The sequence below is a fragment of the Lagenorhynchus albirostris genome, chromosome 5 (genome assembly GCF_949774975.1).
Source record: "Lagenorhynchus albirostris chromosome 5, mLagAlb1.1, whole genome shotgun sequence".
NCBI lineage: Eukaryota > Metazoa > Chordata > Mammalia > Artiodactyla > Delphinidae > Lagenorhynchus > Lagenorhynchus albirostris.
Genome location: NC_083099.1, coordinates 104,129,387 through 104,147,718, shown reverse-complemented (window position 1 = coordinate 104,147,718; position 18,332 = coordinate 104,129,387). Strand labels below are relative to the sequence as shown.

The 18,332-nt window shown below is 32.7% G+C and overlaps 1 protein-coding gene across 2 annotated transcripts in view; it reads left to right on the top strand.

Moving 5' to 3' along the window:
- Positions 1-18,332, top strand: part of EPHA3 (EPH receptor A3) — a 370,038-nt gene that overhangs the window by 14,914 nt on the left and 336,792 nt on the right. For both annotated transcript variants that reach the window (XM_060149389.1, XM_060149388.1), the window contains exon 2: positions 3,855-3,919. In XM_060149389.1, the coding sequence (XP_060005372.1) occupies positions 3,855-3,919 (65 nt within the window). The remainder of the gene's footprint in view (positions 1-3,854; positions 3,920-18,332) is intronic.

The following is an 18,332-nucleotide window of genomic DNA, read 5'->3' as shown; positions in this document are numbered from 1 at the left end:
ATTCTTGGCACAGATAATTCTTTATGATGTTGTCAATGCCAGTGAGCAAAGGAGTAGACATTTGATTGTCTCTTCATTATTGTAGAGGGTAAGAAGGGAAGAGAGAACAAGACTCCTGAGCATCTTAAATCCGTAATTCAGCCAAGTGGGAAAAGTAACAGTAAAGATCAGTGGCAGGAATGACAGCAAGGGTTCCTTCTTTCCAGAAGCACTTACAACCAATATGAGCCAGTTTACCCTATACTCTGTTCTTATTCCTTTACTTCATTCTACGCCTTCTAATTCTCATCAGACACCACACATCATTTTGACCAAAAAATCTCGTGTTAGTGCCCACCTGAAAGCCAATTCAAGGAGACTGAGTGAAGATTCCTTTACTGTTTTCATGAATGTAAACCCCTTCACCTATTTATACATTTTTTTATATTTAAAAGCAGTGAGACTAGACAGAGTAAAGCATGTGAAAGACATCCAGAACCATATCCATCCAGACTCCCCACAATGATTTCTTTTGCCAAAAACTCCTATTTATATCTCAAGTGGAGTTCTAACACTTCAAAATGTGTCCAATTTAAATCACTTTTAGAAGTTAATATATGCTACATAGCTCTTTGAATAGAAAATATTCTGAAATTAATGAAATGACATATTTTCTGTTACAAACCAAAAATATTTGGAAATCAACCATTAGAATATGAAATCTGGTAAGAGACCATTTATATCTTTGGCAAATAACTTAGCATGAGGCAGTCATTAAAGAATTAGACTATTTATATATTCCCACCTACCCTTAAGAATAATTTCCTAATATTTTTGTTAAAATTCATAATTGTAAACTCAAAAATTTTAGCAATTAAAATAAAAATTCCATGTTACAAAGTGTCATTAAAACTCAGACTACAATATGTTTGTACATCACAATTCTATCTGCCCTGGCATTTGAATAATGGCACTACTTGAAAGGCTATGATCAGGTCTACAGAGTTTTGGGGAGAGGAAAAGCATTAGTAACTAATGTTCTTGCCCATATCAGTGTGGGGTTTAAGATATTGCATTGCAAGGTTAGATTTAGTCAATGTATCCAGAGACATCACTCACAGCAGGTTGACTTTCAAATTCCATTAACTTTTCTCTTCTTATCTCAATTATGCTGCACTCAATATTGCTATACAACAGATCACAGGAGCCTTGAGGTTTATATCCTGGCAAATTCCAGTCTAGTAACCATTGACTTTAAGTGGCTAGAATTCTTAGACTGTGTTGTTCTTATTCGGCTATAAACGAAAACACTTTATAAACCCCAAATAGGTGCTTTTAAAAAGTGTCTTGATGTCACTTTTCTTCTCTATTAGGCCATATATTGATGGTTGATTTCCAATACCATTCAGAAGAATGGTATTGGAACTGTTGTTAGATAATATTTTAAGTTTACAAGAACATTGAATCTGTATAGCATGTAATAACCTCAGGTGGATTTAACTAAATTTATATTATTTGATCATCACAGCAACATTGTGAGATAACCAGTGCAGACCTAATTATGTTTGATAGACAAGAGGATCAGAATCATGAGTAATGCTGCTAATTGTGTGTTCCCTCATTCATGGTAAATGGAGTGCACTAAAAATTCAATTTCTGAGTAAATGAAATAAATTAAATTAATCTCTTATACCAATTTTAATTGAAGTGCAATACAATTCTTTTTGGTTTAGCTTTTCTCCTTTGAGTTGAAACCAAATGCTGATGTGATAAAGCCAGTCCTTTTCCCCTCATCATTATCATCAGAGCAAACTTAAGGGTATAGTTCTTTAGTTAACAACCTACGTTCCAATGAGTAATTTACTAAGTGGAGAAAATATTTATATCTTCCTTGCCTCAAACACTTTTTTCCTCTGGTTATTAATACTGAAATTAAATCAACCATTCATCTTAGCAGGTGGAATAACATATATTCATCATTTAGTACATATTCAATTATTACATACACACAAAAACATTGAATCATTTAAACCCCTGAAGGTATTACAAATGTGATCCAATGATTTATGAATACTGGCCCTGTAAATTCTACGATGCAAATCCTGTGTAAAACTCAGAGAAATCAACTGCTGAATGTGATAGAACCAACAACTGAGCTAGGTATGTCTATCAGAATAAATGTTGGTAACATACTTTAAAGATGAGGATGTATTCTCATATTTTCAAAAATTCTTTAACATTATATAATCTGAAATGTTATCTGTGACATTAATTGGTAGAAGTTTTTTAAAAAATCATTTTCCAGAGATAATTTCAATATAATTAAGCATACTGTTAATTTCCAAGCTGATATCCTGGGAAATAATTCCATTATGGAAATTACACTATGTAATCCATGCAGCAACTATCTTCTTCTTTTATCTAAATATAATTACTTCTCACTGGGATTAATTTATTGTGAGGGGAAAAAAGTTTAATCATTAAGGAATTCCAGTGTAATAGGTTAAGTTTATGTGTTTTTTTTCCTCTGAGAACTTTATCTTTTTATCTTAATGATTAGGAATTTTTCTTATACTAACCTAGTATATTTATCATCTAACCAGCTAGCCAAATATCTTCTTTTAAAAAGCAGTGCTTGAAAATTTAGAATTCTAACATCAATCAAATATAATTCTTTTTCTTAACATTTATATGATTAATGTTTCCTTTGTAAGAAAATAATTGGGATGATTAAAGAAAGGGTGGTGCTTTTCATGCATCAGGAAGCCCTTTATTGACAACACATGGTCATGTTGTGCTTTGCATGTATTAACATTATGTTTTGATTTGTGAATATATGGAACCCTTCAAAATGACTGTCTGTTATTATACTTATTGATTCACCTGCTCTGGTTCATGTTAATAATACCTGCATATTTTATGTAAACTTCTTCTACATCTTCCATTAATCAATCATGGGGTTGTTTTCTAACTTAGAAGAAGGATGTGGGAAAACTATAGTTTCCATTATTTAACAGATTGACAATCAACATGAGCCCTTTGTTATTAATTAAACTTAAAGTATCTTTTTATATTTTACTTTCCAGTCCATTTCAAATTAATACTCTCTGGGTTGAAAATAAATCATTTGCCTTTCTCTTTTAATAATATATTCAAAATGCAACTACATTCTTATTATATTTTATTCATCAGACTTTTTAATAACTAGCACAAAATTCTGAGTGAAATCATTAAAGTCTTTGGGTAACAATACCCTTTTTAAAGAAGTAAAGCTTTACAAAGCTCTACGCTATTATAATACATATTTTTGCTTTGGCTTCTCCTCAAATTGATAGCTAAGCATTTTGTTCATTACATAAGTACACAATTTATACAGTATTTATTACAGTATGTTTGGTTTTGGCCAGGGACAATATGAAGATGTCATATCAAAATATGTACAAAAAGAAATACGATTCATTATGGAAGCATACTTAACTAATTTATAGTGAAATCGTGTCAATTTATTAAATTTAATGGTCTTTGCAGTTATTTTGATTTCATGTTAGCATTAATGTTTCCTATTTTGTATTTTTATAGTGTCCTCTTTAAACCTGTAATTATTCTGTCAATATATTAAATATACTATATATATATAAACAAACATAAACAGTTTAAAAAGTCACAGAAACTTTGATCCCTTAACTTTCCATGTGGTTGCTTTTCTTTGTAATTCCCTTCTTCTACTCATCATACACATATAATGAAAATGAACAGAGTCGTGTTTTTTGAACACGTTGATATTATTATATCAGCAACAGACAACATTAACTTGACAGAGGTAAATAGAATTCATTCCTTTCAACTGTTTTTGTGTTATCTGTGTTTTCTTTTAGTCGATCTACTGGATTCAAAAACAATTCAGGGGGAGCTGGGCTGGATCTCCTACCCATCACATGGGGTGAGTTTGGTAAACTATTGAAAGGAACATGATTCTTCTGTCCATTGCCTCTCTTAGAGAGCAGGAGGAATTATTGGGAACAGGAATTCCTGTACTTCTGATGACAAGTTGTGCTTATCAGTATATTCAGTACATGGACTAACACAGCTTAGTATTTGTATCCAATGGAACTATTGAGAGTTTTGAAGTATTTTTTCCCCTTCTGAATTTATCAATTGCTTGAATGAACTAACTAAACAGTTTAATTATTACTACCATCATGCAGATGATCTAAGCGTGATCACCTAACATTTTTTTTGTGATGTGGTCAAAATAGGTGAGTTGAGGAGAGACTCTAAACTTTAAGTAATGTAGAAAGTGTGTATTTGGAGATGGTTGCCTCCAGAGTTGTAGCCTTAAAATCAACTGTGGTGACAGTTCCACATAGGGTAGGTATTTGTGAACAGTATAAGCCTGTGTTGCCTTAATTTCTTTGCTTAAAGTGTCTTCAGCTTGTCTAGATCAGTTTAAAACCGGACATTTTATTTAGGAAAATATGACTGCCTTTAAATTCTAAGCACTGTATATACCTTTAATCTTTTGTCAAGCCAGACACAGATTACTGAGGTGTGTAGCATTTTGGGACCCGAATATTTATGATGAGCCTTTGTGTGAGAAAATTTTCCTTCTCTTTTTTCAGAAAAAAGAGGGTCGTACATTTGGAAATTTTTTGTTCCTACAAAATTGTACAAAAAATGCCTAAACATATCTGTTTTGTTTCCAAGGATAGCCTGTGGAAAATGCAAAGTGCTATTTAGGAATATTTGTGATAGGAGTAAATGTGTATATTCCTTTTTTTTCTAGGCCAGCCTCTTTTCAAAGAGGTTATAATTACATCGACTTAGTATTGGTGTTCAGTCTTTAGATTTTTGTGCCTAAACATACTAATTTTTACTACCAGTTTCTTCTTCACCGACGGATGTTTTGCATCAGGGATACTTCATCTATCTGTCATCTCTGTTATCTGCTTCTCTTCCTGGTGCACCTTGACACTGACATGATGCCAAAACCTATCACATAATCAGGCCTTGTTTAGTTGCTTAGAAGGGAAGAGTATGAAGTAAGCCAAGGTTTGGTTTTCCCATAGGTTTAAAAGGAATCAAATGGTTAGGGTAAAAGCACATCCTGGGTAGTCATAACGAATGAGTTGAAACTCTGGATTGAGCTGGAAAACTCATTTAAAACTCATCATCCAAAACTCAAACCTAACTTTAATTTTGATTTTAGAAATTTGAGTCTTTCATTACTCCATTAGATAACATATCATAGAAACTTGCTGCCTAAGGAGATATGAAAAGCAAAAACCATACTGATACTTTACATATATATATATATATAGTAAACAATAAGTTAATTTGTATATCAAAGCAGCAGTCTACCTCTTATTTTCCTTTAAAGAAGGTATAAAGAAAACACATTTCTCCATGTTGAGAATTTGGGGAAATGAATTCTTTTACCTTGTTAATCTCATAGATTTTATCATGAACAAAGTTCACTTTTACTTCCAGAGAAATGTTGGGTGGGGAGGGATGTTCTAGAACCTTGCCACACACAGTGTACACATGCACCAACCAGCAGAGTCAAAACCTGGGAGATTCTTAGAAATGCAGGCTGTCAGGCCCCACTCCAGATGAATCAATCTGCATCTTAACACGGTCCCAGGTGATTCCTAAGCACATTAAATTTAAGAAACACTCCTCAGGGTAACTGGCCTCTTGACTTTTCTCATCTCTTGCCCAGTTTCCTACCTCCTTTCTCCTAGGAATCGCTTATGGTTTTCTCATAACAGTTTTCAGTCTCTCCTTTAGCCTCAGAAAGCTGACCTCAGGCGCTCCGGCCTCCTCTTCATTGCTTTCCTGGTTGGTCTTCTTGCAGCTGTTACTTCACTATTTCAGATGCATTAAATGGCCTAAAACAGCTAGTCAGGTTCTCCAAGCTTATCATTAAAACCAGCAGGGAGAAAAAAAAAAAAAATCTCCTCAACAGATCATGATGTTTATAATACCTTAAGCTCCAAATGATTAAAATAAAAGAAAAACCAAGTATGTGAATTATTGTCTTGGGGTGATTTGTAGTACATTTTTCCTTTAAATCTTCCCCCTGTATTATGTTAACCATAATGTCCGTGAGGAAATAAGTAGCACTAATTTAGAAAATGTGACCTTAATATTCATTTCGTTTTGAGAAACTGATGATATTCTTGAGTGAAAGCTCAATTCTTGAGTCAATTTAAGTTTGGGATTTAACATCTTTGCTTGTATGATTGTGCCTTTAGATTCAATTAATCATTTTTATTGCCTGATCATTGTCATTTTCAATTTGACAAGGATAGAGGAATTTTGTGTTTGTTTTGGTTTTAAAGGGAATAGATAGTTAAATCAGTAGTGATATCTATGATGCAAGCTTTTCCATAAAAAAATGAAGTGATAGCTGGAAACAACTTTGAACTCGTCATTGTTTTAATTAATTAACCCCAATAAGTAAAAGTGCATCTGTTTGCAGGTTAATAAAATATAAATATAAACCTTGGAGGAAAAAATTATAACAATGTCAGGCCATACTGAATTATCGAAATATCCCACTCTCTTCTTCTTTTCTTTCTTTCTTTTTTTTTTTTTTTTTTTTGGTGAGAACATTTAAGTCCTACTCTCTTAGCAAATTTCAATTTTATGATATAGTGTTATCAGCTATAGTCACCATGTTATACATTAGATCCTCAGGCCTTATTTGTATAGCTGAAAGTTTGTACCCCTTTACCAACCTCTCCCTATATACCCCACCCTCACCACTTTTCTACTCGTTTCTATGGATTTTTTTTTTTTTTAAGATTCCACATATGAGTGATACCATGCAATATTTGTTTTTCTCTGTCTGGCTTATTTCACTTAGTGTAATGCCCTCAAGCTCCATCCATGTTGTCACAAACGGCATGGAAAATCCTGTACTTTTGATTTAGGGCAGTGGTTCTCCATGTGATGAGGGGTAGATAAGGCAGGAGGCAATTCTGATTTTGCCCCATGGAGATATTTGTATGGAGATATGCTGGTTGTCACAACTGGGAAGGCAGGGCACTACTGGCATCTGGTGTGGAAGACCAGGCATCCTGCTAGTCATTGTACAAAAAACAGGGCAGCAAAGAATGATCTGGTCCAAAATGACAGCATCCAGGTTGAGAAACCCTTGCTTAGGGTTTGGATAATGAAGCTCTCCAGCAGGAGCTATGGTCACTCCACGAGGAGCTGGGATTGCCAGCAACTTCTCTAAGTCCCAATGATACTTACATTAGAAGCTCTAAATTCCAAATCTTTTGAAATATAAATTTTAAGAAATAAGCCAATAATTCATTCCAAATTTGAAATGAATCTTTCATGGAATGATTATATCACATGAGCCATATAAAATTAATGTATTTTGTGGAAAATTGTCAAGAGTGACCCATTCCTTCATGTATATGTTTTTCTATTTCTATTTATCCTCTTCCCCAGAGATATATTCATTCATAAAACCTTACAATTAACCTATACGATTTTCTTGGGAGGATTACTTCTATCTCTATTTTCAAATGCTGCTTCAAATCTTAGAGGAAACCTGGCAGAAAAGTATGGTACTATACTATTAGGCATGGGACAAATTCCCCAAATAAGTATCTGTGAAGAAGTTTAATGAAACTTTGGTTTTCTCTAAATGAATTTCATGAAAATAATACTCAAACTTGTAAACTGAAATTATCAAGGGGGTCATGAACAGCAGTTCACTTTTCAGTAGAAGAGTTTTATTTGACATGGATATTTTCTGGTAGTAAATTTGTTCACTTTAATAAATTAGACAAGCAATTAACCTTCTCTGGCCTTGTAAACTATGAATTATAATTTTTGAATTCTGGGCTTAATTATCTTCAGAAATTTTAGTAAATAATTCAATAGTTTGAATATTCTTTGATTTAGGGGACAATCAACATATATCAAAGCCCATATATGTTGCTGGATTACAACGTAGAAAGAGTCCTTGGTTTACACATGACTAGTACTTAAATTGATTGATTGACTGACAGTGTCTTAGTCTATGTATCACCCCAGAGGAGGGATTAAAGGGAGGGAGGCTACACAGTTTTCACTTAGGATAGTATTGAGATGATGGTCAAGCAGTACAAAGGCATCTAGAACCTGGACTCAAAGAAACTCAAGTAAGGAGAAGAGAATGAAGAGAGGGTTGGGGAGGGGGGCATATAGTGAAAGAATAGTCTGAAATGAGAAGTCTCAAAAATCAACAGTTGTAGATTTTTAAAAAATTTTATACCACCCCCCTCTTTTCAATTCTTTTAGATTTTTTCCCTAAAGGTTTCCTTAGCTATTTATTGGTGTCTTAACAGTGATAATGTACTTAAATAAAAAACACTCTTCTGGCAAATAGATGACCCATTGGTTGCTCATCGAGTATCTGTACCCTGGCTTTTCCTTGCTGATAGAACACTGAAATTATTCAGGTTTTCACCCTCCCATGTGTTCCTGGAAAATGACCCCTCTTGCCACTTTGCAGGGTGAATATTGATTTATCTGAGAGCAAATCATGATAACTACAGTCATTTTGCCAGTGATTGGTTTAGGCAAGAGTAAGTGAAGCCAATAAGACTGAAACAGAATTCCAATGACTTATGGGAAAGGTTTCCTTCCAATAAAAAGAGATGGGAAGAGGCCAGGTGCTTTGTGCCTCTGAGTTTGCCCTGTGATAGCCCAATGTCCAGTCTGGAGCACCTGCACTCCCTTAATGGCCAGAAAGGTGGAACCCAGAGAGCATTAGAGAGATCAGCCTGGAACCCTGACATCTTAGAACCACTGAGTTACATGGAAAAATACGTGTTCCCTGTTAAATCCATTCTTTTTGTATTTCTCATACTTTCCAGTTAAAGGCCTCCTGATAGAATCCAATGTTTTATCTCCTGATCAAATACCTTAATTTCTAAATTGAGGCTATGGAAATGCATATTTCTGTCCTACAATGTTATTTGTATTTTCCCAAATTATCCTTTTTGTGCTTTAGTATGAAGTCAAAGAAAACAGACAGAATAGTAAAATAGAATAAGCACATCGTGTAGAATTGGCACATCTGCATTTGAATTCTGGCTCTGTCATTTATTGCAGTATGATCTAATACAGGCCTATTAACCTTCATTAATACTTACCCTCACTTTTAAACGAGGGATAACAGTAATTTCTATGTCACAGCGCTTTATAGTGAATGACACTTGAACAAATGAGATGTTGCTATATATCTATCTATGAATAAGTATATATATACTAATGTATGTAAAAGAGATATACAAATATCATTTCTTAATCTTAGATGAATTTTACGGTTTTCCCATTCTAATCCAAAACCTTTTGGTAAATTCATTCATATGTCTGCTTAAATCTCAGTCGAAACTTGATGTCTAGGAGTTGAATTTTGGGGAAAGAAAATTGATAGTATTGCCTGAGGTGCTAGCAAACACCTCTTCTCAATTAAGAGCCCAAAATATTGCCTTTGACAACACATGATTGTTATTTCATTGAATCTGCACAGATAAAAGTTCGCATATAATCTTGAACTACATTTTGAATTGAAAGAATCAAAATAAGGTAAATTGGGTGTCTAATTTATTTTAAATTTTTAATAATTTTTAGAATTTTTTAGAATTTCCTCAGAATACTAATATTTTTCTTCAGGGAGACCTTCTATTTCTCATATGCTACCCTTCTGGCACCCCCCAGACTAGGACAGAACACCTATTAAGCTCATCTGCCTTGTTCTTTGTTGTACCTCTACAGCTTGTAATTATACATTACTGCAGTGATTTCATTTATATTTATTTAAGCCTGGAAACTGAAAGCTCTTTGAGACCAATTCCCATTTCATGAAATTCTCCCTTTTATTCTCCTTGTTTAAAGTTTGTGGATTAGTTGTCCATAAATTAACATTACCTGAATAAATGCATAATAAAAGCTTTCCAAAACAAGGAAGGATAACTAAACTAATACTAATTTTGCATTTGTTGCGAAAATTTGATGATTTCTAGTCTGTTATTTTAAATGGTGTCTGGTAATGACTTCACTCTCTTTTCAGTGGTGTAAACTTAAGTAAAATTATAATATATACATACTATAGTATATATATTGTATATATATGAGTATATATTACAGATATATAATATACAAACATACATATATAATAGTGTAGATATATGTCTATGTCTATATTACATATGTTATTTTTTGTACTAGCAGAGCTATTTAGTTAAATGTATTTAGAAAATACTACAAGCCTATGAATTGGAAGTTAACTGAAAAAGAAAACTAGCTAAAGACAGCTCTATATTGAAAATTATATAGGTTGTCCTCTAAGAGTAAAAAGCTAGGATCCTGCAAGTAAATTGCATTTAACTAAAACTAGAAATGTTTAGAATTGAATGAATCATAGAGAGTAACAGAAATAATAAAAATACTCTCTAAAACAAGTTTCCAGTATACTATAATGTGCCTTCGATATTGGAATTATTGCTATTTGTGAAGTCTGGATTCTAAAAGTCTTATCTGCTGGATTTCTAGCTTTCACTTTGTGAATGGTGTCTGAAATGCAGGAAGAATATTTTGACAACTGGGTGTCAACAATAACCACTGGGGACTTTGCCTTTATGAATCACAGTCCAAATTTTGCTTCATATGCTGAATAGTCCATCCAGGAAAATCAAATTATTCACATATGTGATATGTGATTCTTGGTCATTGACATTTTTTTGCCTAGAATGAACAATGCTATATATTTTAAATGTGTCACTTTTACCTATTGTGCTAACCTTTCAAGGAAGGTTGTCTGATCAATTAGAAAAACATGACAAAGTTTTATAGGTTTTTTTAACCTTTCCTTGAAACAAAATACACTATAAAAGAAGGGGGCATGTGGATAAGTGGTAGAAATCAGCAAAGATAGAATTTATTCTGGCAACATTTAATTTATAAAAATTAAAATGTTATCTTGTATTTGTTTTAACAGAACTTTTATTAGTGCTTAAAGAATAGAAAATATTTTCCATTGTTAATGTTGTATATTTCTATGTGAATCTTCCTCTCTGCATCAAAATATTATTTGTTTATATTTTGGGGGTTTTAGATTAGAATTTTTTTAATATGACATGCAATGTACTTTACTTCTTTTACTTTGATGTATAGCTTTGTGGAAGTTAAAGTAGAGGAGATCTGAAACATATTTGGATGGGTTTATTTATTTCAACTTTGCTCACAAATTTGTACTACATGATTCTTACTTAACATACAGTGACTATAAAGTTATATAAAAAGCTAAGACATATTTAAATAATTTTCATCTCTAATTTGAATGTTTAAATATTTCATAAATTTATTAAGATCATTTCATATTTGTTTTTTAAAGTAGCTTTTTAAAACATTCAAATCAAAAACAAAGTTTTGCTTCTAGTGATTTCTCATATTAATAGCATTTTTAAAAAATAATAACTTTTTGACACCAAAACTTTTAACTTTGTGCAACTTCAAGTGAATGTAGTTTCTGATCAAAAATGAATGATTATTAAAATAAAAGTAACCAAAATATAGATATTAAACTTAAAAAAATAATGACTTTCATACTTATTTTACATTAAATTTATTGCTACATGTGCAAAATAGTATATGACAGACTGAATATCTATTTCTATATTGCTAAGAAATGTCCAGTTCCCTTAATATTTTAAAGAGCATACTTAGAATAAGCACTATGTTTTCAAGCTTCCAGGTTTTCATTTGAATATAGGATATAAATATATGTACTCCAATAGAGACGAGTTTCCATTCTGTCATTCCACTATGTCAAGAATTTTTAAAAATAATAATTTCCCAAAAGTTTTGCTTATTTACTTTACTCCTTAATTATTTTTTTTTAAATTTCATGAATTAGTTGTTTTGACCTTTAGGTTTATTATTCTCTGATGGTTAATTTCTTTTGAAAGCCTTTTGAAAAAGAAATTAAATTTGGCCTGTAAAAAAATATGGCATAAAACACTTTTTAAATAAGTCCCATGTCCCAAATGACAGACATTGGACCTGAGAACATTTAAAGGTTATAATATTTACAGTACAAACCACTTGAAGTATTTCTACAAACTTCATAGCTCATTGATTACCATCAGTTTTGTTTGTTTGTTTGTTTGTTTTTTCTGCTTGTGATGCTCACTTTATTCAAGAAGTGTTATATGAAGAAAAACTACCAAAATGTAATATCTCAGCTTTCTTGGGAGTTGCTAAAGTCATTTATCCCCTTTACATGGGACATAAGAAGGAAAACATCAAGGGGGATAGTGTACTCAGTTTTCTGAATAGTCTGGGTTACAAGTTATTTTTATTCATTCTGTTAATGATGCAGTTTAACATATATATACACACACATATATATGTGTGTTTATGTATTTACAGTTTATATATAAAACTATATATATTAAACTACAGAGTCATATATAGTTAAATATATTTTTAAGAACTAATATATTGAAATTCTTTTAAATTTGTAAACAGTAGTTATTAGAAATGCAAATTTCTGAGCTTCCAACCAAGACCTACTACTACATTACAAATCCTGGGACCAGGGCTCAGCAACCTGTTTTTTCACAGGCCCTCCATGTGATTCTGATGCTGTTCAAGTTTGGGAATCACTGCTAGAAAATCGTTATCTGCTGTAATAAGACAGGTATTACTTATGAAGGTATTCAGCAGCTGCTTGATACAGTGCTGTAGTTTGTTCCAAACTCTTAATTAGTGCAGCACTATGCATAATTTGTGATTAATATAGCTCTGGATATTTTTAAATTTAGAATTTTACAATAAACACACAGCAAAAAAATAGGTATTTTACTAGCAACTCGGGGAGTCTATTCTTAGCACTTTTGCAAGAGGGATTCATTTTAGAATCCTCAAGTTTCTCTCATGTAATCTTGGAGCTCAATTTGGGCTGCATGTAGTATCTTCAGTATTTGTAAATACTGAAGATACTTATACATCCGTGTCCGTTGCTCATGATAAAAGAGATAACATTAAAACCAAAAGACTGGAAAAGCCCTGAATTAAGTGATAGTGAAACTGGAATAAGGGATATGAAAGTTCCCCCATCAAGGAGTTACTAGAATATAAGGTTGTCCGGGAAATGACTATGAAACATTCCTAGAAAGTTACTGAGATCAGCTTATGATCGATTTTATGTGCCCCACGAAAGATACTGGAGATAATTCAAAGGCAGTATTTTAAAGAGGTTATGGAGGATGTTGTAATCAAAGAACAGACAGGCACCAGAAAAAGCAGCTGGAAATCACTGTGAAAGTTACCACGATAGATTACAGGAACCTAGGATCAGCCCTCTATTCCTTTGGTTATACATCTTAGTGATTTGGCATAGGTTAAATTTTCATTATTTTGCTGACCCTCCAAGAAGGAATATTCTAAAAAAATCAAAAAGAATTTTTATTAATAGGTCATTTTCATAATAAAGCCATAAAATAAAGAGAAGCCAAATTTGGCAAATTGAATAAGTTGTAAGACCTTTGGGGGACTCAGTAGAAATGAAAATTAGTAAACTAAGGAAGACAAAGCAAAAGAAAAAAAAAAGAGGGCATAAGATGCTCTAACAGTAAAATAATCAAATTTCCCTTCCATATGACAATACACGTTAATGTTCTTTTGGGTGTATGGTTAAGAATAAGCTAAACTTAAAAAAAAAAAAAAGAATAAGCTAAACTTGAAACAAATGTGAGGAGAGATCTCCCTTCTCAACATGAAGAGACAAGACCATGAACCCAGCAACCAGGAGATTTGGCCAGTGCAGGAAGAGAGGAGAGATTCAGTGTGATGCTTTCAAAGAACTTTAACACTCCATCTGAACTTGGATACTTATTCTATGCCATGGAAATCAAGACAGCTGGTAGCCATAAACTTTATGGATTTTCTCAAAAGTCTTCAATTGAGTTTAAAGCTTGTGGATGATATGAATCAATTTTGTAAACTGTGCCCTAGAAATATTTGTCATCTGTATCCTGAATGTTGGATGGGTAATCATTTTTTGAAGTAGAATTAGTGATCATTTTTATTTAAATTTACCCATTCTCTTGAGTGTTGAAAAAGCAAGTAAACAACAACGTAGTCATAAACAAAAAATAACTAGAAATTTGTGAAAATGTTTATTGATAGAGCTGCTTCACTTTTTTTAATAAAGGGGGCAAATTTTTATCTTATTTGGAGCAGTAGAATATATTTGAATGAGTAATCAATTTTAGAGCCAGCAGGGACTTTAGAAGTCCTCTAATGCAATTCCTTAAGTACACAGACAAGCAGCTGAAGCCCAGGGAGTCTTAGTGACTTGCGCAAGGTCATATCATTGCTCTCTGGGTCTGTGTTCAGTGGTCTTTTCATTAATCTTTTCTGTCTTGGTCTGCGGACAGTACCAGAGAAGGATTCAAGATTATGTGATTTAATGTTGAAGAGACTATACTTCATAGAATTTCAGGACTATTTTGTCTGAGTGTCTTGCCATGCAGCACCCTAAATAATAAACAAATTTTGGAATATGTCAGTCAATGTTGAGCTACCTTTCTCAGCAGTTGAAAATGCTGATCTTTCATAAGGCCAAGAAGAAAATTGAGTTGTATAGGATTATTATTAGCTCTCCATTCTCTCGTGTATCCGTATCCCCTCATCACAGCTTGGTTTATGATCCAGGGACTGAGCTGTCACTTTCTGCCTAAAGATTCTTAACTTATTCTCTGACAACTAGAAATTGATTTTAGCTGAGATTCAAATATAAATCTAAATGTACTTGCATTGAAAGAGTATTTTTGTTTATTTATTTTTGCGGTACACGGGCCTCTCACTGTTGTGGCCTCTCCCGTTGCGGAGCACAGGCTCCGGACGCACAGGCTCAGCGGCCATGGCTCACGGGCCCAGCCACTCCGTGGCATGTGGGATCTTCCCAGACCAGGGCACGAACACGTGTCCCCTGCATCGGCAGGCGGACTCTCAACCACTGTGCCACCAGGGAAGCCCTGAAACAGTATTTTTAAATGTTAGCTCATAACCAAAACAAATCTCAACTACTCTCAATTTTCATAAGAACCAATAAATGTTTTGAGATCTTTTAAAAAATTAGTACATCATTTTTAATGTGACTAGTCTTCAAACAGAAGGGTTAGATGTGTTATCTTCTAGCCAATAAATCCTCAAGATTTAAAATGTCTCAAAATTATTAGCAACATTTTTGTCTTCTGAACTGCTAAAATAGTAAATTTTTGTTGGATACTTTTTACAGAAATATATGGTGCTCTTATGTATATTCTTTTGGAATATATAATGTGGCTTCTCTTTGAGCAAGCCTCAAGAAAAAGCTGTCATTTTGATTAATACAACACAAGCTGTACTAATAAGTGGCTTCATAAGATATTTGTTCATTTGATTCTAGGTAACTGAGAACAATTGAACAAGTATAAACAAGTAAATGTCTATACTCTAGACATTTTAGAGTAGAAAGAGAGTGAGAAACAATCTCTGCCCACAAGGAGTTTCTAGCATACCAGTATGTTTTGTCTCGTTCTCGTACATCCAGCTTTCAGAGACAAGAAGGAATATGGTCTGAGGTGTTTGGACATTTAATTCTAGCTGTTGATTATTTCATAACCATGTATGATGCTGGTTTTTAAATTTTGCTTATTTTAGAATAACTTTAGATTTATAAAAAAGTGGCAAAGCTAAGACAGTAGATCCCATAACACTACCATATGCACAAGTTTCCCCTAATGTTAAGATTTTATATAAGCATAGTAATGTTTCTAAAAACCAAGAAATTCACATTGCTATATTACTATTAACTAAACTACGGATTTTATTCAGATTTCACCAGTTTTTCCACTAACATCCTTCTCGTTCCACTATCCAATCCAAGGTACCGCATTGCATTTAGTGTGAAAGAATTTTTTTCCCATCAGTTTCTATTCATTAATATATTTTACCATGTATAAGTTTGACTCTCATCAGTTTTTTTTTAATAAAAGAGTTTATTTCTTAGAGAAGTTTTAGATTTACAGAAAAGTTGAACAGTGAGTACAGAGTACACTGCACTCTGTACAGAGAGTTCACATATACTCTCCCCAGTTTCCCCTATAATTAACATCTAGCAATGCTGTAGTATGTATGTTAAATTTGATGAACCAATACTGATGATTTTAACTGAAGTTCATAGTTTAGTTAAAGTTCATAGTTTACATTAGAGCGCACTCTTCATGTTGTACAATTTTCTAGGTTTTGCCACATGCATAATGTGTGTATGCACTGTTTCAGTATCACACAGAACATTTTCACTACACTACAAATCCCCTGTGCTGTGCCTATTCACCCCTTTCCCCCTCCTGTGACAACACTGATCTTTTTACTTTCTTTATAGTTTTCCTTTTCTAAAATGTCCTATAGGTGGAATCATACTGTATGTAGCCTTTTCAGAAGAGCTTCATTCACTTAGCAATGAGCACTTAAGGTTCCTCTGTGTATGACGCTGCTTTGTATTTGCTTTGACTTTCAATTTATACTTCTAGTTTTACACATGTTGTTTTGAATTCTGAGTTTACCAAAGAAGTTTTGTCTATGTGTTCCTTCCATTTTCTACTTAATGAGGACTGCTTCTTTTTCAGATCTGTTTTGTTTTTGTTTTAGTTTTACATAATTCTTGGTCTCAAGTTATAACAAACCTTTCAGTGAAATATACTTAGGGAATATCTGAACATATCAAGACATTCCTTTCTTCGCATAGTATCACTTGTAAGATGACAAGGTATATTTCTTCTACATTTTCATTACTTTTACAATACCATTCAATTATTTATTTTTGGTTAAATAGAGTCCCAAATATTAGGTTTGCTTCTCATTTTCCAAACACTTTGAATCTGTAGTCATGGTGAATTGCAATTGTTTATAGTTCTTAATTCCCTAAACTAATTTTTAGGCTATGAGAGTTTAATGAGAGTTGAGAAAAAAAAAAGTGAGAATAGGCCAATCTACTAATTGAAATATAACAGTTGGTTGACCGACTTTAGTTGTATAATTTAAAACAAATTAGGGAATAATTATCATATCATTCTTATACTATCAATAGCATGCATTTGATAATGGCACAGGATTTCATAGATCATTCAACAGATTAAAATAAAATTAAATCTACCTTTATAAAAATAGACAAATTTCTTTTTCTTTACAGGAAGAAAAATATGATTTCTATAAAGTATAAAGAACATGTTTTTCCTGGTGATCTATTTGAGAAAGGGAGAGGGAGAGGATTGGAAAACAGATATTATTTTGCCTAAAATCACTATTATCAAAATTTTGCTCCTAATAAATTTGCTTTGTTTTTTCGAAATCAAATGTATTAGAAATTTATTTTAGTTGTGTATGTGTGTATGCACACATACAGAGAGATACAGACACACATAGAGACAAATATACATATACAATATTTTTTCTTTTATATAGAGATTCTTCAGGTGAACATATAGAAATTTTTTAAAAATAATATCCATTACAAACAATAAAACCATTCTCTTAGGTGGACTCAGTTTTCAGGTGGGTAAGCTCTTTGAGCTAAACCAGTTTTTTTGTTGAAGTATAATTGATATACAATATTATATTTCAGATATATAACATAGTGATTTGATATTTTTATACATTATGAAATGATCACCATGATAAATCTAGTTACCATTTGTCACCATACAAAGTTATTACAATATTATTGACTATATTCACCATGCTGTATGTTACATCCCTGTGACTTTTCTGTTTTATAACTGGAAGTGTGTACCTCTTAACCCTGTTTACCTAGTTTGTCCAACCCCCTACCCTCCTCCCCTCTGGAAACCACCAGTTTGTTCTCTGTATCTGTGAGTCTGTTTCTGTTTTGTTTGTTTGGTTGGTTTTTTGGATTCCACATATAGGTGAAATTTTATGGTATTTGTCTTTCTTTATCTGACTTATCATAATACCCTCTAGGTTCATCCATGTTATAACAAATGGCAAGATTTTACTTTATTTTTTATGGCTGAGTAATACTCCATTGTGTATATATACCACATCTTCTTTATCCATTCATCTACCAATGGACACCTAGGTTGCTTCCATATCTTGGCTATTGTAAATAATGCTTCATCAAACTTTAAAGCTTTTGTACAGAGAAGGAAACCATCAACATAACAAAAAGCCAACCTACTGAATGGGAGAAGATATTTGCAAATCTGATAAGGGGTTAATATCCAAAATATACTAAAAAAGAGAATTGTCTCTTTTTATTCATATAGAATTTTTCACTA